Source organism: Poecilia reticulata, linkage group LG17 (assembly GCF_000633615.1).
Source record: "Poecilia reticulata strain Guanapo linkage group LG17, Guppy_female_1.0+MT, whole genome shotgun sequence".
Classification (NCBI taxonomy): domain Eukaryota; kingdom Metazoa; phylum Chordata; class Actinopteri; order Cyprinodontiformes; family Poeciliidae; genus Poecilia; species Poecilia reticulata.
Window position 1 is genome coordinate 24,865,122 of NC_024347.1, and position 23,574 is coordinate 24,888,695.

At 38.3% G+C, this 23,574-nt stretch overlaps 2 protein-coding genes across 3 annotated transcripts in view; both read left to right on the plus strand.

Annotated features, from left to right (window-relative positions):
- The first annotated feature begins 320 nt into the window (after positions 1-320).
- lrrcc1 (leucine rich repeat and coiled-coil centrosomal protein 1) lies at positions 321-20,021 on the plus strand. Of its 2 annotated transcripts, none has more exons than XM_008434464.2 (19): positions 321-792; positions 1,764-1,969; positions 2,061-2,150; positions 2,240-2,407; positions 4,680-4,840; positions 5,252-5,473; positions 6,828-7,024; positions 7,545-7,719; positions 11,378-11,526; positions 13,045-13,249; positions 14,617-14,756; positions 15,316-15,517; positions 16,708-16,893; positions 17,135-17,309; positions 18,152-18,315; positions 18,483-18,691; positions 18,948-19,085; positions 19,407-19,542; positions 19,828-20,021. In XM_008434464.2, exons 1-19 carry the CDS (start codon positions 749-751, stop codon positions 19,942-19,944), a joined length of 3,084 nt encoding a protein of 1,027 aa, XP_008432686.1. In that variant the 5' UTR covers positions 321-748; the 3' UTR covers positions 19,945-20,021. The 2 variants fall into 2 exon arrangements, with proteins under 2 accessions (XP_008432686.1, XP_008432687.1); XM_008434465.2 differs by having other exon boundaries at positions 322-792; positions 2,085-2,150.
- Positions 20,022-21,296: 1,275 nt separating this feature from the next.
- The window catches only part of e2f5 (E2F transcription factor 5), an 8,185-nt gene continuing 5,907 nt past the window's right edge, over positions 21,297-23,574 (plus strand). The window contains exons 1-4 of the mRNA XM_008434466.2: positions 21,297-21,433; positions 21,543-21,678; positions 23,098-23,207; positions 23,383-23,544. Coding sequence (XP_008432688.1) covers positions 21,417-21,433; positions 21,543-21,678; positions 23,098-23,207; positions 23,383-23,544 — 425 coding nt within the window. The 5' untranslated portion in view covers positions 21,297-21,416. The remainder of the gene's footprint in view (positions 21,434-21,542; positions 21,679-23,097; positions 23,208-23,382; positions 23,545-23,574) is intronic.

Genomic DNA, 23,574 nt, shown 5'->3' on the forward strand with positions numbered 1-23,574 from the left:
TAAATTTGGATTTTAAAAAAAATTATTTTCCAAAACTGAAACTTAAGATAGCGTGATCAGCCACTGTGGTTGCCCACGTTTGTTTTCACTTCCAACAAATTGAAAATATTGATCCTCCAATGCCCTGTCTTGCAAAGTGTGACATTTGCTGTGAATTGACCTCATATGAATAAACTAAATTAAATTTCAGTTAATTAGCTTTTTGTTTATCATGTAAATTGCTGATGCTAACGTTTTTGCTGCTACCAAAATAAACGTAAGCGCCACCTCTCGGCCTTGATACACTGTTTTAGATCTATAGCTTGTGGGTGGAGCGCAGAAAACTTACCCGGATGTTACCGTTAGCAACGTCATGTAAACAGGAAGTGTGAACGCAGACGCGGCGATTTTAATTTTGCTCAGCCGAATAGCGACATTAAATATTGTTATAAACTCACAGTGTGCTGTTTCAGTATATTTAAATGAACGTATCCGTGAGCTGTTGGGTTGTTCCAGTAGTTTTGACTGCTGTTTGTGGATAAGTTGGTAATAATTTGATTTCCTTTAGCCCCCCAGCGACTGGTGGAAGCTACATCTCGGCTAGGCTAGGCTACGTGATTTTTGTCCTGAAGACTTTGGGAATGTTTTCGCTGATTTCAATACAGTTTTCTGCACCGTTCGCGGAGTTTGGCAGGGGTTTGCCGTTATTCCTCTTTGCTAACTTCATATTGAGCAGTTCGACAGATTGAACTGGCTGGATACTGTTACCATGGGAGATAAAGAGCTCAGCCTTATTGACAAGCAGCTGACAAGGTAACGTTGAATAACTATTACATTAAACATTACATAATTTATTTATTTGCATTAATGCAATGGATTCAGAATCGCTTTTCAAATAAAGCATGTAGTTAAAAGCATAGTTAAATTTGAATCGTAGCAATTTTTTAAATATGAGCTAAATGCCAATTTAAAATTTGCTCAATAATAAGGTCAACTAAAAGTTAGTCAATTTGAAGAAATAAAACTTGGTTGATACTACCAAACTAAAAAAGGAAGAAAAAAATTCTCATCCTTTCCTGTTTCCAAATGTGTCGAGTATTAACATGTACTTTAATAAACACTTTTGAATTAATTAAGAACAGAAGTCTGAAACTTATGCTTTGATAAGGATATTCTCCTATTTCATGTTGAATTTAAAACTATCTCTCTAAAAAACACTTTCTCCTATTATGTGTTTTAGTTTTAATAGACATATTTAACCTGAACAAAAATGGAATGGGATTGGTCAGGAAAGACCTTATTGGTGAAGATCTCGTTTTAAATTACATTAATCACAACCATTGGGGGGGGGGGGGCTGCACAGTGGTGCAGTTGGTAGAGCTGTTGCCCTGCAGCAAGAAGGCCCTGGGCTCGACCCTCGACCCCCGGCCCCGGTCCCCCCGCATGGAGCCCGCATTCCCCCCCCCAGCCCAAAAACATGACCGTCAGGTTAATTGGCCTCTCCAAATTGCCCCTAGGTCGACCCGACCCCATCACGGGACAAGGGTGCAAGAAAATGGATGGATGGATGGACAACCATTGGGGTTTTTAATAACCAGAGCAGGTGTAAATGTGTTGCAGAAAGTAATTAATAAAATCATCTATAACCAGAACCAGTGGAAATACATTGAAGGAAGTAATTAATAAAATAAAAATCTTGAATTTGTGTAAAACGAAATGCTGAGAATATGCTTGGATTAAAGTTTTATTCTACTTTAACTCTGACATTGCTTCCTTCTGTGTAGTTTTAAAGATGTCCCCCTGAGTCCTGCTGTTACATCTCTTAATCTCCACTGCAATCACATCCCGAGGATCGAGGGCCTGTMCTCTGCCTGGCATTTGCACCACTTAGACCTTTCTTCCAATCGCATATCTAAGATTGAGGGTCTGAGTTCCCTCACCTCCCTCAGGACTCTGAATTTATCATCCAACTTAATCACAAAGGTTGAAGGTGAGTGTTTTTCTTTCAAATTTTCCCTGCCAAAACAAAATGTTTGAGCTCCTTACAAGTTCTTGAAGTAATAATTAATTCTTCAAATCAGTTTTCAATGTCCCACCTTTCTCAGGATTGAATGGCCTTGTGAACTTGAAGAAATTAAACTTGTCCTACAATCAGATAAATAATGTCACAGGTGGGTTAAGAACTGTTTGTGAAAATTTCTGATCCATCTGCACTGACTGATACATTTAATGTTAACTATTCCTCAACTCATTTTTTCAGGTCTGCTGTATCTTCATGGCTCTGAGTACAAACTGAAGCACCTCAGTCTTCATGCCAACCTCATAGAGAGCATCGATCATCTTCTTCAGTGCCTACTGGGGTTACAAGGCTTACGCAGCGTCACTTTAAACCAGGATGGTGGAGACAACCCCATCTGCATTGCACCAGGTTGGAATAGAAATACTACCCTTGTACATAATTAGGTAGATGAAAATACAGAATAGGAAATATAAAAGCTTGGATACGCTGAACAAAAAATTGAAACCTGAATAGGTAAAGAAGTAAACAAGTGCTTATATTAAAGAGAATCAGACTGATAATAGTTGTTCAGTGAGCTGTCTTTTCATCCTGCCTGGGTCTGTATTTCATGCAGTGATCTAGTCCAAGAAAATGTTTTAAGACAGTTATCCATGAATACATATAGCCAATATGAAGAATGACTTTTTACAACTTTTGTGGTTGTTCTGACTTATTTTTTTAAACAAATCTTTGTCACAACTTCCGCATTGAAAAGTGTTTTAATTGGTCATTTGTACGGCTGTGCCTGTTGGTTGCTATAGATTTCTCTTGTCTGTATTATTAATACTGAGACACAGAGGGTGTGGTCATGTGTGAGGTTTAGCAGAGGGGATTAAGTGAGACTATGGTCAAGATAAAGGAAATCACTGCTGCCAACTTAGCAACTTTATCGCTATATGTGATTTTCAGACTCCTCTTGCGACTTTTGGCAAATTTAGTGACTTCTATCTGTGTTGTTGTGCATTCAGAGCAGAGAGGAGACCCATTCCACTCCATGTCCACATTCTAAATGAATCACACATGTACTAAGGTGAGAAGCGCTCTTGATCAATGCTCACCATGGTTCTAACTCACCATGGGGGCGCATGTCTGAGTGAGACGATTTTAACTGAACGCGATATTGTCATACACATCAACCACTCTGTACAATTACAGCCAATAGATAAACTCAACAGTAGTTGCCTTCAACCTCACTAAGACGTTTTTTGGCCAAATATTGCAGAATTAAACACATTTTTAAAGAAAAAGATGGCAAAGAACAGGTGATTTGTGGTTTAGTTACTCTTTGAATGGTGTGAAGTTTAATTTAAAAATGCATAATTTCATTATTATCCACAGTGGTGTTCTATAATTTCCAGCAGTCTTTTTTTTACTGAGGTTTTATTCACATTATGTGGAGCAGAAGTACACATATATAGCTGGTAAAATTGTCTTAGTCTATTTGGAAGTTTAAAAAAAATATGATTCACATCATAGTTATTGCAACAGCTCACAGTGTGCATAAGAATATTGACTGTGAGGAGGATCATATAGACGGTACAAATTATTAATGCGAAGTGCTGGAAAAATATTATCCAGTGACGTGAGCTGGACAGTCAAAGTTTGTGGTTATGTAATATTTGTGCTGCTCTTAGTTTTGTTGAAAGCCTCGGAGAAAGTAGTTTTTGTAAACATGCTGGAGGTTTGTATACTGGTTTCTGAAAAGAACAAGAAAAGTTCAGCCTGAGGACTAGACTGTTCCTATTATTTCCTTCTCTGCCCTTCCAGCTGTTTTTGTAAACGTTATTGAAGGCTTGCACTTGCACTGCTACCAAGAAGTATTTTTATTGTGCATTTCTTCTATTTAAAACTTGTGTTATCTATGCAAGACCACCAAATTGTGGGATTTTTTTTTTATCTGATTATTAAAAAAATATTCAATCTAAAAAACAAGAGCATGACTTTGCCGAATTATCCTGTTTTGTGTGAATTTAACTTCCTATATTAATCATGAATAGTTTATTTTTTAGATTTTGCCAGTGCATTAAAAGTTCTATATAATCAAATATTAACATCATTTTATCCATATTTGCGGTACAAAATTGATCAGTTGATTAGTACAGTTCAAAGCTGTGTTAGCTATAAACAGATTAGTATTTATCTTTTTTGTTTCATTTAATAAGCTCATCTGAGTTTAAGTCATTATAAAACTAACAGCCTTATTAACTAAAATCTGTTACAGTTAATAACGGATTATAGTTCTAAACTATAATCTGTTATTTCTGTTTCTTTTCAGCTCTGGCTTTGTTATTTAGGTTGACAGACATTTTAATATTCAAAATATTCCAGTTATGTTTTCCTCTGTTCATGATTAATTTACAGCCGGCAACAATAAAATGAGCTGTTTTCATTTTTATGAAAAGATGTTGATAACTTGCGTCCTTATCTGACTTTGTATACAGATATTCTCGTTCAAGACGTTCTCCTGTTACACAAGCCACATAAGTGGTGCAAATCAGGATAAGAATAGATAAAATATGTTTGGAGGACAAACTTTGACATTATTCAATATATTAAGATAGTAACAGTTGTTTAATGTTTTTTTTTAATCATAACTGTGTATAGGTTTTTCTAATGCAACTGTGTTTCTGCTTTATTGCAGGATACTGGGAAATTGTCATGGAGTCGTTGCCACAGATTTCTGTCCTGGATGGCCTGGACCGGCTCAGACATCCTTCATCTCCAGGAATAAGCAGTGACATCCCCGGCCTGGATGACTACGTGGACTTTTTGCTTTCCTCCGATACGAGCCACGGTGAAGCGGTAATCTGTCATTTTATTCCACTGTTACTTATTTGTACTTCATTTTCCTCCAGTCTGTTGCATGATATTGCATTTGCAAACAAGCACTTCAATACAATTGGTAGCCTACGTTATTCTTCACCCATTCTTCATATTCAACTGTCTTCACACACATCAAGCAGAAGTGTCTGAAAAACACTTGAGACATCCCCATCTACATACTTGACTCTTGCCACCCCTGATTAGATGTCGCCCTGGGTGAGGAGGCACATCATGGACTGATAGATGACACTTTAGGGTCCCAGGCAAAGCCGACTGCAATATACACATTCTGTCTTGTGTTGTGAAAAGCCATAAAAATTAAATTTGTGCCTAAAGCAAAGTTGAAACCTTGAAATAAAAAAAATATAAATATAAAAAATATAATTTCAGGTTAGGGGTGCTGTCACCACGCCACGCATTGACAAGGCGCTAACTCAGTTTCGGCAGCAGATCGCCTCAGAAAAAACAACAGACGCAGCCACAGGTCCAGTCACCCAACCAGTCCATCGGAACTCTCAGCCAGTTTGTCCCACTGTTACCGTTTCACCTGACCCCGTCAATGAAGAGCGCATCAGGAAGCTGGAGCACCAGGTATCGCAGCTGATCCAGCAGGTAACATATGAAAACGATCATTAGAAAGTATTTTTGCATATTAGACTTTACTGATGATCCAGTCACTGGCATGACTTATAAAGGCTGAATCCCAGCTCAATATGTTATCCAGTTATGTGGAAATATTTTAGGATTTCACATATAAACTTATAAATCAAATGTACTTTGCGAAAATATTCATATCCTTCAACGTTGGAATTTTACATTAGAGACCAACACAAAGAAGCGCATAATTGTGAAGGTAGTAAGGAGACATTCTAAATGATTTCACATTTTTTTGTGAAAAAGAATTAAAAAGTGTGGCATTCCATTCAGTCCCCTTGAGTCAATACATTGTAGAGTCAACTTTTATTGCAACAACATTCACAAGTTTTCTGTGGTATGGCTCTGCCAGCTTCACATATCTGCAGGCATAAATATTTGCCCTTCCTCCTTTTAGCTGAAGCTCAGTCAGTTTAAGTATAGATTTTTTATATGGAAGAAGTGTAGAAACCCTGATTTGATTGCCATAATTTACACCATTCCATTATACTGTAAGTCTGGCATTTTGTTTAATGTTATTATCTTGTTGGAAGGTGAAGTCTCTTTTTGGCCTGTATTAAATATTTTCCAGGTTTGCCCTGTTTCTAGCTCCATTTGTCTTGCCATCAGCTCTGACACACTTCCCTGTCTTTGCAAAGCAAAAACATTGCCAAAGCATGATGCTGCCACCACTATGTTACACTGTGGTGATGGTGTGTTCAGGGTCATGTGCAACGTTAGTTCAGGCCACAAACTATTTTTTAAAATGTAGGGCAAAAAAAATCTGTTTTATTCTTATCTGCCCAGAGTCTGCTGACTGCTTCTCTAGTTAAAGATTCCCCCTTAAGGCCAGCTTAGGTCGATTGTAGTTTTTCAGTTATACCATGCTCTTTAATGTTTTGGATGCTCAGACATCTCTACCGCTTCATCTCTTACCAGTCTACTTTGTTTCTTGGTCTTCGTGACGTTTTTGTTTATCGATTTGAGGCGTCTATCAAACCCCTGAGTTCTTGGCAGCACAGCTGTGTCTATGCTGAGATTATATAACAGAGACATATTGTTTTTTGATGGCAGTTGGTTGCACTGGCTTTTGGAGAATCAAGGACAGAATATAAATGCAGGCCTAACTTTTTAGACTTAAAATAAAAATCTGAATAGGTACATATTGTCATCCTTCCTTGTAACTGTTATGGACTAATTTGTCTTGGTCTAGCTCATAAAATATCAATAAAATACATTGAAATCTGTTGTCCTGATGTCTGTCAGATAATCAGAATTCTCTCTCTGAGTCTGTTTCCTACCTAACATGTATATTTTCTCTGTATTTGCTAAGGCCCCTGCAGGTGAAAAAGCTAGTATCTCTACTTGTGCTCAGACAAAGGTACGCAAAACCAAGAGGGACACAGACCAGACATCAGAAAGCGAATGTGACGGGAAAGAAAACAAAAAACACACAAGAATTTCCAAATTCCATAACACGACGACGACAAGCACGACCACCCAGGAGTCCAAGAGCACCAGAACAGACAGGTGAGGCTGTGCTTTTAACAGATTTTTTTTCTGAGATTTAAATAAATATTTTGTGCATATGAAACATCTTAATCACTGGTGGAAAGTCCATGGAACTGTTGGAGTAGTCATTTTAAAAAATAGCACCTTTAATAGCCATGTACAATGCAGCTGAGGGCATTATCATGTTATTATGTTTTGACTTCAATAATCAGTTACCTTGATAATAGAGGAAATCATTTTACACCTAAAACCAGGAGAATGATGCTTATTTTTTAATGTCTCATCACGTCACCTCCGTCATTAAGAACGAGGATGTCCTGTTGTCCTCTCTCATCTCTCTCCATCAGTTGCTTACGACTTGTGCTCTATTTTCTGTAGGCTTAAATCTGTCCACTCTGCAGCTCCAGTTTGACTCATATTTTACATTTGTGTAAAGCATGCTAGGATTTTAAGCTTTGACTCCAGACATTCTCTGGAGATCTGCTCTGCTTTAGTTTTAGAGCCAGTTCATTTCCTGTGTTTTGTTTATATTTTGCAGCGATCAGGAGAATCGTCAACTGAACATGTCAAAGTCTGCTTTGGGGCCCAGAAGAAAGGCTGCTGGAGCCAGAGCCGCACCGTCCATTTCTCAAACCTGGAAGCGACCTCTGAGAGCAGCTAAGACCTCCGGCGGTGTAACAGTCAAGTCCTCTCAGGAAGAAGAAACCTACAGGGTATGTTCTGCATGGTTCATCTACTTGGATGAATTCTAGCATTTTTTTAGTAAGTGAATATATTGTAAACACAATAAAAAAATAAAAACTGAAGAATATGTCTCCTGTAGAAAACAAAAACAAATTGTCCTACTTTTGTCCTTACTTTTGCTCAGAAACCTAATAAAAATCCGGCTATCTTTGTAGCAGCAGAGTCCAATATCTGCTTGGTTATTGCACTTTAAAAAAAAAAAACAAGCAAATGATCCAAACATATTTATAGTTTCTGTTGCCAAAGAGCTGTATCTTTAGGTTATCTGTCCTGAGCACAATATTGCAAACATCCTGATCATATTTCATCAGAGCTCTAGCTGCTGTGATTTATCTGATGGTTGCTCCGAGCCACTGCAAAATAGTTTATGAACTTCTAACTTTTAAATTGAAGAAAACTGCAACTCCCAACTACTTTCCTGTAAATTAGAATGCCATTGAAAACTTAGTAGTTTAATCTCTTCACTAGCTATAAGAATGTATATGACCCTGTATAAACCTTTACTCTTGACTTTTCTCAAACTCCACTGCTTATTTCACGTTTGAGTAGATTCTCTAGCTGCAGTCCACACCATTTGAATCTCCCTCGAACACTTGAATGGACTTTGCTTCACATTCCTCTCTAGGCTGTGGGAATCCTTTTTGTGAGTGCATTCTTTTCTACTACATTTTTCCTTCCTCTCAACTTTCTAGTAACATCCTTAGATAAACCAATCTGTTAAGAGGGAGCTTCTTTAGCAATGTGTTTTTGTAACTTTTAAATACTGTTGTTAGTTTATAAATCACTGAACAGCTTAGCACTACAATACATCAAAGATCTGTTGTTGTATCAACCTTCCAGACCTATCAGATCTTCTGGTTCTGAACCAGAACCAAACACAGAGAAGCAGCAGTCAGCTTCTATATGCCACAAATCTGGAACAAACGTCCAGAGAACTGCAAAACAGCCAAAACACTGAATTCCTTTAAATCAAGACTAAAAACCCACCTGTCTAAAGTTGCTTTTGAACAACAATAATAAATGAAGCATTTACGAACATATTTGATGTGTATTGTTTTGGTGATGACACTGTATATGTCTGTATATGGTGTTTTCTTTATAACTTTGTAATTTTCAGTTTTTATGTATGTTGAACCATACAAATTAACTTGATTGATTGAAAGGGGATTAAGGCTTAAGGCTGTTTTTCAGGGGCTGGACTCAGACCCTTAATTCCAGTGGAGGGAGCTCTTTATACTTCCGTATATAAAGACATTTGAATCATTTTATGCTGCCCATTTTGTGGGAACAGTTTGGCGATGGCTGCTTCCTGTGCCACTGTTACTGCACATCAATGCACATCAAAGACATGGATGAGTGAGTTTTGTGTTGAAGAACTTGCTTGACCTGACCTGCATGAGTCCTGACCTCAATCTGATGGAACGCCTTAGCAGACGCTGCGAGTCAGGTCTTCTCATCCAGCATCACTGCCTGACCTCACAAATAGAAAGAGTAATAACAGCTTCCCAGAAGGGCTAAGGGTGTTAAAAGGTGGGCCATCATTATATTCAAGTCAATTGCCTGAGAATGAGATTCCACTAAGGCTCATATGTTCATGGATGCTGCTTATGGTGTAAATAATTTTGTGTGTAAATGGTAAATGGTCTGCATTTACCTCTGGAGTCCAGTGGTACGTCAGTTTTACACTACATCCAATCATTCACACATGCAAACACATGCACACACACTGATGGTGTGTGAGTGTGTAGCTGTGGCTGTACAGCTCTGTAGCTGTGGCTATACAGTAACTACAGCTGCCCTGGGGCAGACTGACAAGTGAGGATGCCATCCAACCGGCGCCACCGGCCCTCTGACCACCAGCAGCAGGCGGAGTGGGGAAAGTATCTTGCCCAAGGGCACAACAGCAAAGTCACTGAGACAGATGGAAACTTTTTTTTTTTAAATTACAGAAATAAATGCTGAAGTAAATAAGGTTTTTATAATGTTCTAACTTATTGATATATACTTATTTTTGTGTAACTTAAATGAGCATTTCACAAACCAAACTTTTGTCCCTTTTGTTTCAGTGTCTTCATTTCTCAACCAACAGCAGTAGAAATCTGAAGCAACATATATAGAAACCCCCTCGTATCCCAGTGACAGACTGATGGGATAAAATTGGTGGTGTTCCTCTTTACTCAGTGGGGGGAGGCTGTCTATGTGTCCAAATGTCTGTAGGCAAGACGACGTGAGTTAGTTAAAAATAAATACATGAAAAATATATATGTTAGATACTGTTGAGGAAAAATAAACAAAAAAATTAACTTACAGTTAATCTTACGACATGTGAAAATAGTGGATTAAGCAGGATTCCTTTGGATAACATCTTAAGAGGACCTGCAGAAAAAAATGTCTGTTATCAGGGAGGAACCATACATTAACTCAGGCACACAGGCAGCGGAGGAGACTTCTCAAGTCATCTCCCATAGCGAGAAAGCACTAAAACTTAAAGAAAAACAAACTAGCAACACATAATATTTTTAATAATTGCAATTTAATTAGTAGAATACCATTTAGTTAAAATTAACATGACTTTAACTAATTTGTAGTTTTAAATTAACTACTTGGAGTCTCTAACCTAGGCCAAACGGTAATGTCAGTTAGTTAAATCAAAATTAGCATAATATTAATTGGAAAATGTTTAGAATGAATGTGTTAATATTGGAAATGCTCAGGAATATTCTCTTACTGTCTTAATTATTAAAATCTGCGCTTTGATCTAAGAGGATGGAGAAGTTCTGAACCACTTTGCATACCAGGCTTCATGTCAATTTAAAATTACTGTACTGATCTGTATTTGGAGGAATTTCCCCGGCAGGGAAGTAAAATGGGTTTAAGACAGGTTAACTTTTGGTTGAACTCTGGTAAAAGACTAGAGGCTTTGTTCCAACCAGGAATTAGGAGTAAAATCACATTTCAAACTCGCATGAGAAGAGCTTGCTCTAAAGGACCTTTGGTCTCCCTTGTCTACATAGAGAGCGCCGTAGCCCTCAAATTAAACAGGTTTCAGAAGGTAATAAAATTGCTTCGAATGTCCCAACTTAGTAATTTGATACTAGTTGTAGCCATACAAGGGAAACAACACGCCTTAATCACATAATTGCATAAATGAAAACAAAGAAAACAAAAAAACACCCTTTTGAATAAAACTCTACACCCCAGAGGAACAAATCAGATTTGCTATTTGCAGCCGCGTGGCAATATCCAAAAAACGCGTTTTTTTGCCTTTTTCTATTTGCTACTTTTCTACTTGTCTCAGGTAAAATAATGTCTGGTTTAGTCTGTTTGAAGTGTCTGTGTTGTCGATGTGATTTTATACTTTTAAATGTTGGAATAAACTCTGGAAATGCATGACGTGGAACGCTGACTGTCATCTCTATGTGGCTATTATTTCCACGCATGGCATCACTGAATCCGGGAGAACAAGAGAATACAACGAGCCAGAACTTAATGATTTTATTCTCTTACAATACAAAAGTTGCAGTGAATGTGGGAGTTAGAGAGGCATAGTAAGACTAATCAATGAGATATACGTGCACACTTATTCAAGATCACCCAGCCCCCCTTTTTTTAAATTGTGCTACTCAGATAATCGTGGAGGAGCGGGATCAGGAAATGGAGAGGCGTTGGAAGGCAGAACAAGCTGTGAGGAAGCTGACAGAGGAGCTGAAGTGCCTGCAAACAAAAGTCAGCGAGGAAAAAGACCTTCAGAGTATGGCTCTGCACACCACAGACAGGTAGGAGGGAGGGAGGTGCAGTTGGACATGGCTCTGCACACAAACAGCAGCACGAAAACAAAATTTAAAATGAAATGAGGAAACCGAAGAAGAACTTGCATTGTGGTCCTATATAGATGATTTATTTGTCCGTCCATCCATGTTTTTTGCAGTGCTGTGATAAAGTGTATTTCCCTTATGGATTTTTTTTAATATAAAGGGGTTCACTTTAGCATTTTAGATCATCAAGCTAATTGGATAAAGATAACTGGAGTGATTTAAAAAATATACATTTTCAAATGATGGCTTTATCCATTCGGAGAAAAAAACGGCCTTATTGGGACGAGTTATTATTCCCTAATCCTAATAACTCCTCCTGCCATTCTTTGCAGAAGGAATGGCAGGCATTTGTTATGACCTTCCTCTTCCAAAAGGTTTAAATTTTGTATCGTTATTGTGCTAAAGCTCTTTGGAATCATCAATATTTTTCTGACAAATGTAAGATGGGCCTCTACATATTTTGTTGTCACCAGTAGTTCTGTTCACCATTTTTCTTATTAAATCTTGATCTCCTGAACTGCATGAGGCTTGCAGTGTTTTGGGACGTCTTGATTGAATCACTGATGTGCCTCTGTTTCTCGTGGCTGACCGGCTTCTCCTGGGAAGCTTCATCACTGCTAGATTGTTTTCGCTGGTGTCCCAAAGTAGTAGAAATGGCTTCATTACCCTTTCCTGACTGATTGATGCCAATGATTTTCAGATTGCTTATGTGGTGCTTTGATATGTTTCAGCCACCAGAGATTTTCTATCTAAATCATTTTCTGCATGTGCGGTAATAATGGAGCTGTGAAACTGAGTTTAGCTTTCCAAAAAATATATGATATTACAAGGGGGATGTAGGTTGGACCGGATGGCATTTTTCCCTTATTAAATGAAATAATCAATTAAAAGCAGTTTATTCAATGTATAAAATCAAAATGAGGGAAAAATATAAAGAATCCTTAAGGGAGCAGAAACTATTTAACAGCATTTCATTTTCTCCAGTTCTAATTTCAGGTGTTGTTGCACATGAGGCTGTGTTTGTTGTGTCTCCTCTGCACAAGCAGGCATCGCTGTCTGGAGCATTTTCCTTGTTTGCATCGTTTTCTCATTTACATAAATTTGCGTGATGGCGTAATTACGGGTTTGTGGTATGTATATGTCAGCAGTATTACACAAATCAGTCTCAGCTGTCACAATGTAACAGCAAACACAGCTGTTCCTGTCACCATCGACACTCTTCAACAGAACAGAACGATTACCAAGTGGTGACTCATCAGTTCTGAGATCTGTTTGCTGTGTACGAGATTTAGCAGTTTGGAGGCATTTTATTTACATTATGCATTTCCTTCCCTTAGTGATTTATGATTTACATTTCACCTCCATTATACATTTGTTCATTTCCAAAATTTGAGTCAAGTTGTTTGTTTTTCTAACCTAACTTCAACCCAGATAAATTATAAATTCAGCTTGTAACTCCTGGTGTTCTGCACTAACCAGACTGAAGGAACTGCTGCTGAAAGAGAGATCGGGACGCTCCGAGCTGCAGGCTCGTGTCGAGGAGCTGGAGACAAGGTGTCAGTCTCTTAGTCGGCAGCTGGAGCAGGCCCGGAGCAGTGAGGAACAACACAGGGCTGCGCTGCAAAGACTGGAGGAAACCGTCTCCCATGGAGACGCTCTCAGGGCTCGCCAGCAGGCTGAGGAGGTACGCATTCTCACTGTGGATAGGAGGGCATGTTGAGTGGCTACTAGGGCTGTAGTGATACAATAATGTCACAATACGATACGATACGATACACGATATTCTGCTCACGTTACGATATAAATTGCAATATTCAGCACACGATACAATTCAATACACTTCTGCGATTTTCTGAAAGATTTTAGAGGGACAGAGTGATTTTGGTGACATTTTGTGACTGTTATAGAGTTGGATTGAATTAATTTAACTGAAAACTGATTAAAAGAACCAACTACACAATACCTGGCTCTGGTTGGACATGGACACAGACTTAAAGTCGACAGCTGGACAAAATGAATCAAAGAAGTGGTGAGAAAACATGTTTCTTTTAATTGAAACAGTACAAACTGTAGCTTACATGCATTTGTAAAGTAAATAAAGTGCACCAAGTCTCTGAATAGTTTGATACCTTTTTAACCTTGACACTTAACATCGGAAGGAATCACTCTAAGCCTGATGACCTAATCACTCTCCCGGCGAAGCAAGCAGTGAGTGAGCAAGGTGACAGTTGGATGTTACGATACTTGCGGATGAATATCGATTTTTTTTCTAGCAAAGAAAATATCGATATAATATATATATATCGCAAAATCGATATTATTACACAGCCCTAGTGGCTACCGCATTATTTTGATGTTTTTTTGTGTGACTATAAGTGTGAAGTGGAAGAAAAATGCTAAAAAGTCTTTAAAAATAAAAATCAGAAAATTGTAGCTTGCATTGATATCAGGCCATTCATATCAATGCTTTGTAAATCCATCTTGAACTGCAATTACTTTTTATTTACCACCCAAAGCGTTGGATGCAGGCCAAAGGCAACAAAAAGTGTGATCTGAATCAGTCCACCCTCAAGCGTTTTGTTGCTCTGTTGCCTCTTGGTGCGCATGATGCTGCTTCTTCACTTATATTCTCTAACAAACAGAACAGCTGGATTAATGCTGATTTACACTGTTTTATTTATAAACCCGATTTCTGAAGGTAGTTTGTTGCTCTGGATTTTATTTGGGCTATTTAAGTACAAGTAGCTGAATACAAATGTATAAACAATGTTTAATTTTTTTTCTTTGTAAAAATTGTGCGATAGCATGTATTCTTATTATACTAACTTAACAACTATTTTCCACTTTGTATTGGCCTGTCACATAAAATCCTGATACGCTGAAGTTTGTGTTTGTACTAAAAGAGACTGTAAAATACTTCAGTAGATCTGAATACTGTACCCTAACCTGTTTATTCTTATTATACAAGGTTCATCAAATTAAGAGCAAATGTAGAAAGTAAAATAATTCTCCAGTGCGGGTCACAGGATGCTACTAAACATGATTCCTCAGATGAAACGTCACCAGGAGCTGGAGAACAAGGCAGCAGCTCTGAAGAGGGAGCTGGACATCCAGAGAGTTTCTGTCCGACAACACAAAGACAAACTGCAGCAGCTGCATGAACTGCTAGCATCCAGGGAGCAGGAGCACAGGTACACTTGATGGAAACACTACATCTAGTTTCTCACTTTTAAAATTGCTTATTTCAAAACACACACAAAACATTTCTTCCTATTTTTATGTCCTGTAAACATGACCACAATTCATATTTGTGCAAAAATATTTCTAGGAAAAAAAAGAAAAAAAAGTTAAAATAAGCCTTTTCTGTTTCTCCAAGTCTGATCAGGATACAGTCAGAAAATGAAAATGTGGAGGTTTTGCTTCTGCATAATAATACCAGCCTGATCTACAACACTATTACAACTTTCTGGTAATTTACTAATATATGTGGAGAAGGGTAGCGGTCCTGAAATGGATCAGTGTGGTACACCTGGTGTACAACGTTGAAAAAATTATCTTTAACACATTACTCTTTTTTTTTTTTAAATATAGGAACAATGGAGTTGAAAAATATATCTGATAAATTAATAAATGTGATTGTTTTTATGCTCTTTTAGCTTAAAGTAAAATACATGGTAATATAATTATGTTAAGGATTTTGTTGTGATGCATACATGTCAATGCTGTCTTCCGATTCTCATCTTCCATCAGAAAACAGCTGGAGCTGCGGCTGCAGCCCGGCGGGGCAGATTTCCAGCAGGCAGTATCAAAGGAAGTAGCAGCAGTGGAACAAAGACGTCAGCAGAGGGAGGCGGAGCTGCAGGAGAAGCTGGCAGAGGGCAGGAAGCTGTACGCTGCTCTGGAGGACGAGTTCCGTATGGCGCTAACCATCGAGGCAACGCGTTTCTCCGAGGTCTGGTCTTACTAAGATGCCATAATGCATACAACATTTTTGATCAAATTAACCTGGTGATTTTCAGCAGTTCTGCAACCTGTTTGCTTTATTTAATTAAAACGCACAATTATTTATTTGTTATTCCTGAAAATGGAGGGGACTTATTGGTTTTATTTTACTCAAGGAATCCTGCCCCCATTGTAAGTATGATGGGCATAAGTTTTTTTTTCTTCTGAAATTACATGTACAAAGTGTTTAAGAACAAGTACATGTGGGGCTGAATTTTTAAGCAAATACTGAATCAATAAATAAAAACATCAGACATGAGATTAAGCCTTGGACATAAAACGGAAAAGTTTAGTCTGATTTACTATCACTTCCATATTAAACGGTGTGGGTCTACACTGGTATGGTCTAAAAAAATTGTAACAAAAAGAGAATAACCTTTTATAATTTTTCTTTTTATTTAGTAATTAGTTGTTCACAAGAGGTGGATGAAGAGTCTTCAGTAATTTAAACCAGCAGGCCTGGTGAACAGCCTTACTATCACAGGTGGAAAAGACACCAGTGGTCACTCCACCTGAAGCAGAGACTAATCCCCAAAATGCATTTTATTTGAAAGTAATTATTGTAGCAGCATATTTGAAATAATCTCATGAATAAAAAAGGGAGCTTGCATGGAAAAATGAAAAAAGCTGAAATATTGCCAGAGCTTTTATACTGTCCTGAATTTTAGAGATTTTCTGTCTTAAACTGTAAATTATTACTTGGCTTTCTTAAAGTGATTGAACTGTACTGGCCTCAGTTTTTAAAGACTGAAGATAAAAGCTCAGACTCAGTTGGGATCATTTGTTTCAGGACAAGTAGTCTTTGATTGCCACTGGAGGGAAGCTTTACAGAAGGACCATATTTGAATCAGTTCATACTTTTATTCAGRCTCTGAACAAAATGCAATCTTTTTTTTCTGATTGCCACCACTTGCACAATTTTGTCCTTGACGTCACTCGAGCTGTTCACCTTCAAGAAACGCCTGAATGAGAAACAGATTGCCGGATGCATTTCTGAAACATTGCTTTGTGGCAAATCAATGAATGTAGAAGCTGCTTTGGCCGGGCACAAGTTGAGACTTGCTGATGAAATGCCAAGTCTGTCAAAGATTAAATACAAACTTCTCTGATGTTTAAACGCTCAACTTTTTTCTGCCTCAGGTGAAGGAGGCTTGTGATCATATGACTGCAGAGCTGATGGAGCTCAAGACGAGCCTTGCTCAGTCCCAGCAAAAGGAGAAGAAATCAGGCGCTCTGGTGCAGGAACTCACCGCAATGGTGAAAGAACAGAAGACCCGAATCTCTGAGCTCATCAAAGCCAAGAAAGATTCTGTCGCTGAGCTCAAGGTGTGAAGCAGAAAGTAGATTTTTATTTTCAGTTAACATCATTACCTGATTAGGATTTAAATATTATTGGTCGGACAAGCAGGATAGTATTACCTGGCCCCTTTTCAAAACCTGCCTCATCTAGGGAATGTATTACTTTCAGATATAATGAATCCTGAATGGTTCTGCTGCTTTACCATCTGCCAGTCTTAAAAAGATTGATAGTGATCATTAATCCAGTCTGTGTCTGTTCCGCTGCCAGAACCGTGTGCACTACCTGGAAGCAGAGGGAGAGCAAAGCCAACGATTAGGGCTGCAGCTCGAGACGCTGAAGAAAGAAAAGGCACGGCTCTTGTCTCAGCTCACAGCTCAGGAGTCGGTCATTGACGGTCTGCGAGCTGAGAGGAGGATTTGGGGCCAGGAGCTGGCTCAGCAGGGTGAGGGAGATCCAGGGAATAACTTGGAATGCATTTCACTTGGCAGTGGAGACAATGAGATGCACTTTTAGGCTTTATATACCTGTAAATCCACAACAAAAAAGCTTGTAGAGCTAATATGAGGGTTGGACAGTAACTTTGCCATCTAGTGGTCATTTTGGAGATTAGCAACTACAAAGCAAAGAAGGACAATTTCTTTTAAGACATTTTTTTTTACATACAGTACCACAGTCACACCATGTTTTTTTTTTGTATTTTGCATTTAAGAAGGCAATGTAACTACTAGCCTGCATACCATAAATATGGCCTTTATATAAGCAATTTAAAGGGGTTTCGGAGGACATAATGTAAAATAGACTTTTTTGAGCTTTGCCTCATGTTGCTCGGCTGCTGTCACCAGCCGAGCTTCTGCTTCACACAACACCCCTCGCCCACGCCTTCCCTGCTCAGCTCCTCCAAACTAGCAGCAGCAGCAACACCTGGTGGAACTGTGCATCTGCTGAGCTCATCATACAAAGTATTTCTCAGTCAAACTGTTGTATAATAAAGTAGAGGAGCACTGTTGTTAAGATGTGCTGATGATTGGAAAGAGCAGAAGCTTTTTAAAGAGACAGTTGCCCAATTACAAGGCATGGAATTAGGAAGTCTATTTTATTTTAAGTCATATTTAGTTGATCGTGCTATAAATTGGATCTATGTACCTGGTCAGATGAGACTAAAACTTTTTGGCCTTCCACCTCACAAATATGTTCTACTCTATGCTAGTCTATCACAAATCACTGTCCAACAGTAATATGAAAGATATAATTTAATTCCTGCTTGTACTTATTTCTCTCTCCCAGGTGCGTCGTTGGCTCAGGATCGTGGACGTTTGGAGGCCAGGATAGAGGTGCTGACTGCTGAGATGGAGACTCAGAGAAAACAGAACGACAGAGACCACGACGCCCTTAGAATCAAAGCCAAAATCGTGGATGACCAGACTGAGACCATTCGCAAACTGAAAGAGGTGCTTTAATATTTACTAAAATCTTTACTCTTCCAGCAGATTTTTCACATTCCAATTATTAATCTCATCTTTTTGAGTGAGAAAAATAACATTGTATTTGATGCAGAATAGCCTTAAGCAAGAGACTGTCTGGCTCCGTTGTCATCCGTTGCCTTCCTGCTGTTCAGTCCTTGCAGGAGCGTGACGAGCTGATCCGCCGGTTGAAGGAGGAGGCTGTGCAGACCCAAAAAAAGTTTCAGCAGCAGCTGGAGGATGAAACAAGCCAGCAGGCTGAGCTGAAAGAGCAGCTGGTACATCTTAGCCTGCGTAAAGAGGAGCTGAAACAGCAGCTGGAAGACAAGGAAGCAGAGCTGGAGGATGCCAAAAGAATTTACAGGCAAATCTAAATAAGGAGAATGTGTGTCTGATAACATGTTTAAAAATTAGGTGGAATACAAAGGATTTGATCAGATTTAGATGAAAACAACATTGTATGCAAGTAGCTTCTCTACTGTTTTCTGCTGAAATAGGATACAGATTTCATGGTAAATGTTTCAGATTAATTTTGGTTCTTGTGTTAGATGCAGGAATATCTGTTTTGTAATTCGTGTCTGAAACCAGGCCTATTTTCTATGTGTCTCATCCTTCATTAGTGATTCAAACAAGAAGTGGCAGGAGAAAGCAGAGCTGCTAACTCGCCTTGAAAGCCAAGTGAAGCGTATGAAGGAAAATTTTGATTCCAAGGAGCGCCTGCTGCTGGAAGAAAGAGAGAAAGCATCAGAGGCGCACAGGTAACTTCAGCAGATTTCTGTTCTGCTTTGTTTTGCATTTATGATGCACTTTTAATGAAATGGTTCTGCATTTGTTGCCAGATGTTAGACATCTTTGCAACAATTTGCTGTTAACACAAAATGTAGTAAAAAAATAAGTTTTCTCAACCACTTTTATGCTATTACATTTCTGCTTGAAACAAGATAGTGAATATTATTACACTAAACATAATTTATCTGTTGCAACTGAACTAGAAAGTTGGAACACTTGTGTTGCATTTTAAACATTAGGTCTTTCACATAAATAACTTGCTTCGTTTGTTATCATTGCCTCTTATGCAGAGCTGCAGTGGACAAGTTGCGCTGTGTGGATGATGCTTTTCGTCGGCAGCTGGAGTCTGTCCAGGCCGCACATCAAGCCGAGCTGCTGCAGCTGTCTAATGAAAAGCAAAAACACATAGAACAAGCTAATCTAAAGGTAAAATATGGATTTTATTTCTGCATAAATACAACATGCAATTTTTTTCAAGAGTGCTAATAATTTATTAGGATGCTATAGGTACAATAATTTCATGCACATGTCAACACTTGTTTTGCTGTTGCTAAGTTTCATCAGATGTTATAAGACAGATTGTCATTCCATCATCCTATTGTCTTCTGCCATGCTGAAAATAGAAATTAAATCAGTGAAGGTATAATACAAAGAACTGTAATATAGTTTTATTTTGTAATTGTCTATATGTGATTTTTTTTTCCCATATAGGTATATGAAGTAGAGGAAGAGATGCGTCAGCTCCTGGAGGAGACAGAGGCCAGCAAGAAAGTCATGGAGGAAAAAATGAAGCGCCTTACAAATGTTCTAAAAGACTTTAACACATAATAACCACCAAACAGTTTTTATGCTGAATTTATTTTTACAGATGCAACTATATTTTTTTGTATATATATTCATATATATTTTTTGATTGTCTTTTGTATGTCTTATCAAATAAATTTTATTTTCAAGAGATACAACTATGAACATTAATATAAGGGACATCATATTGAAACGACAATTATTTATTCTCACAGTTAATTTTATTAATATTTTACAACAAATTAAGTTTTATCAGATGACATCTAAAGAATGTGATTTTGTCCAAATCAATTACTTTTAGTCCAATACAATGTAATAATGTTGTCCATCAAGATTAGCTATTATACACCTGTGAAAAATGTGCCTTGGTCAAAATGTACAGAGAATTTAAAACCCTGAACACACTGTCCCCACTATAAAACATGGCAGTGGCAGCATCATGCTGTAGATAGGCTTTCTTTCTGCAGGGACAACCAAACTTGGACGGACGTTCACTTTACCTCAGGATGGTGACCCTAAATGGCTTACCGTGTCCTAGTCAAAGTCCAAAACTAAATCAGTTAAGTTCATCCATCCATCCATCCATCCATCCATCCATCCATCCATCCATCCATCCATCCATCCATCCATCCATCCATCCATCCATCCATCCATCCATCCATNCATCCATCCATCCATCCATCCATCCATCCATCCATCCATTTTCTTCCGCTTATCCGGGGTCGGGTCGCGGGGGCAGCAGCTTCAGAAGGGAGGCCCAGGCTTCCCTCTCCCCAGTCACTTCTTCCAGCTCCTCCGGGGGAATCCCAAGGCGTTCCCAGGCCATCCGGGAGACATAGTCTCTCCAGCGTGTCTTGGGTTTTACCCGAGGCCTCCTCCCGGGGGAGTCGGTAAATCAGTAAAGTTCTCTTCACATTAATCCAGTTAATTCTAGTATAGTTTTATTATATAGTCAGATAAAGGTCCCAATTCATGCATTCTAGTATAATCTAACTTATAATGCAGCAGAGATTTAAATTCAAAAATGTTAAAAGCCTGGTTACAAATAAATCATAAAGGGATATTGAAACAATTTTCTAACAAACAATAAATTCCTTATGTTTCTTTTACTCATTTATAATTTAAAGTATTATAAAAGCTAACAGCAAAACAACATATATGTGTTCAATGTCGAAACGTAGGATACATAATTGCTTAGCAAAGCTATGTTGTGACTAGTTAAAAATGTACATTTTTACATAAATTTATGAACATGAGTGTTTCTGTCTTGTTACATTTATAGTAACACTTTTAGTATGTCAACGTTTATGAATCATATAATGTATTTTTCTACAATACTAAAACTGTCAAATTATTTGATTTGTTTGCAACGTCGCTCCGTATTGTTTGGGGCGGAGTCTAAGGGGAGGAGGTTCACGAGGTGGACAAGGGTTGCCGTGGCAACCGTAACCCAACGTAACGTCCGTTCATTTAAAAAGACCACAGAGGCAGTGTAAATGCTGGTCCTGTTAAGGTAACAGACGTGTAATCTGTTAGTTGAGAGTAATGGTCGCTATTTGCAGTTAAACGCAAGCAGCTGACTTTAAAAAAAAAAGAAAAAAAGTGGGTGCTTCTCTTTCTAGAGAGAAGATGGAGTTGGAAAGGACGGTGACTGTACGCTCGACCTCGAGTCGCCATGAAAAAAGTTTGGGGCTCCTCACGATGAAGTTTGTCAGTCTTCTGCAAGAAGCTAAGGATGGCGTTCTTGATTTAAAAGTGGTCAGTGACACCGAGAGACGACTCTTTCACATTATTTGACTGTGTATTGGGGGGGAAAGATTGATCGGTGCTGTGCTGCCCCGTAGTTTCTGCTGCTAGTTTTAACAAAGGGCTGTCCGTCACAAGTCGTCAGGTGTATTTATGTATGGAACAGGTGCACTAGGAGTCCGCCATTAGGCTTACCCCATTGTAAATCCGTTAAAAACAAATGAAAGGACAAACTGTAAACAAAACAACTTGCAGTATGATGAAAACGTTAATCAGACTTATTGTTTACAGGTTCAGTATCTTTAGCACCGGAATGTGAATTCCTATGCATGCATGTATTTTCAAGAGAATCGGAAGCTTTCAAAACGTAAGTTTGTTGTTGCAGAAGTCGCCAAATGTAAAATCCTTGCCACAGATCTTCGTTGTTTACCTATTTCTGTAACAGAAAAAAGGCAAAAATGATTGAAGTGTTTCTACAGGTGAATTTAAATGGTAAGCTGAAATTATTTTTCGCTTTAGCGAAACGTGTAGACTGATTACTGGAGCCAAAATTTGTACTAAAGTAAAAGTGGCCCTTCTTTCATTTTTACATGTAGAGTTAAAGAGTATAACTAAAAAATTACCAAAGTATGAGTAAAAGTAGTATTTGGTGAAAAGGTGACTTAAATTGTGAATCCTGACAAGCTGATGTAATTTGTGAAAATGGTGTCATTATACACAACAAAATATAAAGTTGTGTTTAAGTTCTTGTGCTTAGAATGATAAAGTAAAACATATATAGAACATTTGGCAAAATACACTTTGCCAAAAGAACACATTTTGAAATCGTACAGTTTTGCACATTAAAAAACCTTTAATATTAGGTGCCTTATTGATAAATATAGGCTTACACATTTTTAATAAAATTTATTGAGACACTGCTATGGTCAAACGATGTTTTATTTGCAGGTGAATTCTTCAGTATAATATGCTTTACTTTACTGTTCTGCTTTCAGTAGCACAAAGCAACAATTTTGCAGTGAAGTTGGTATGAAAATGTTTTTAATGAGAAAGCCCCACAAATGACTTCAGGCTCTTTGCATTGCATCTTCATTTCAGGAATCCTGCTTAAAATGTTAACATGTACTACCACAAGCTTTGCAAATCATCCATTAAACTTTCAATTCTATCCATGAATCTATTTCCCTCTTTTCTTGCGCGCCAAACCTGGTTAATGGTTACATTGGATGTTTCATAGACTCCTTCTCCTCCCTCCTCCTTTGTTACTTTATTTAAAAAAAGGTCAGTGTTTTTTTTTTTTTAAGCAAAAGCTGTTTGTCTTTTTTTCTTGGGAGGATTTGGGCAATATTTCGGTGTTGTGCGCGTGTTGCTTTAAGATAACGCCTCTTAAACAGCGGGCGACTTATGTCTCTGTCTGCCCTGAATCAACAGGCTGCAGACAGTTTGGCAGTGAAGCAGAAGAGGAGGATTTATGACATCACGAACGTCCTGGAAGGTGTGGGGCTAATCGAGAAGAAAAACAAGAACATAATCCAGTGGAGGTTTGCAAATATTAGCTTATTTTTTAAAATGAGCAAACCCGAAACGGCAACTACATGCCTGAGTATTAGTGGCTGGCGAATCTTTGATCTTTGAATATTTAAGTTGGAATTGACAAGCAGTGATTTTATATTCTCTAAAACGTTTCTTTTTTTTTTTTCCCCTTCCCGTGATCAGGGGGCAGAACAACGGGAGCCCAAGTCAGGAGATGTTGGAGCAGATCAGAGTTTTAAAAGCCCACATCGCTGAGCTCGAGGTTCAAGAGAAGGAGCTGGATGACCAGAAGGCCTGGGTGGAAGAGGACATCAAACACCTCACCCATGATCCAGACGTCCGTGCATATCCTTCAGCTCTTTGTTTCTTTTTTTT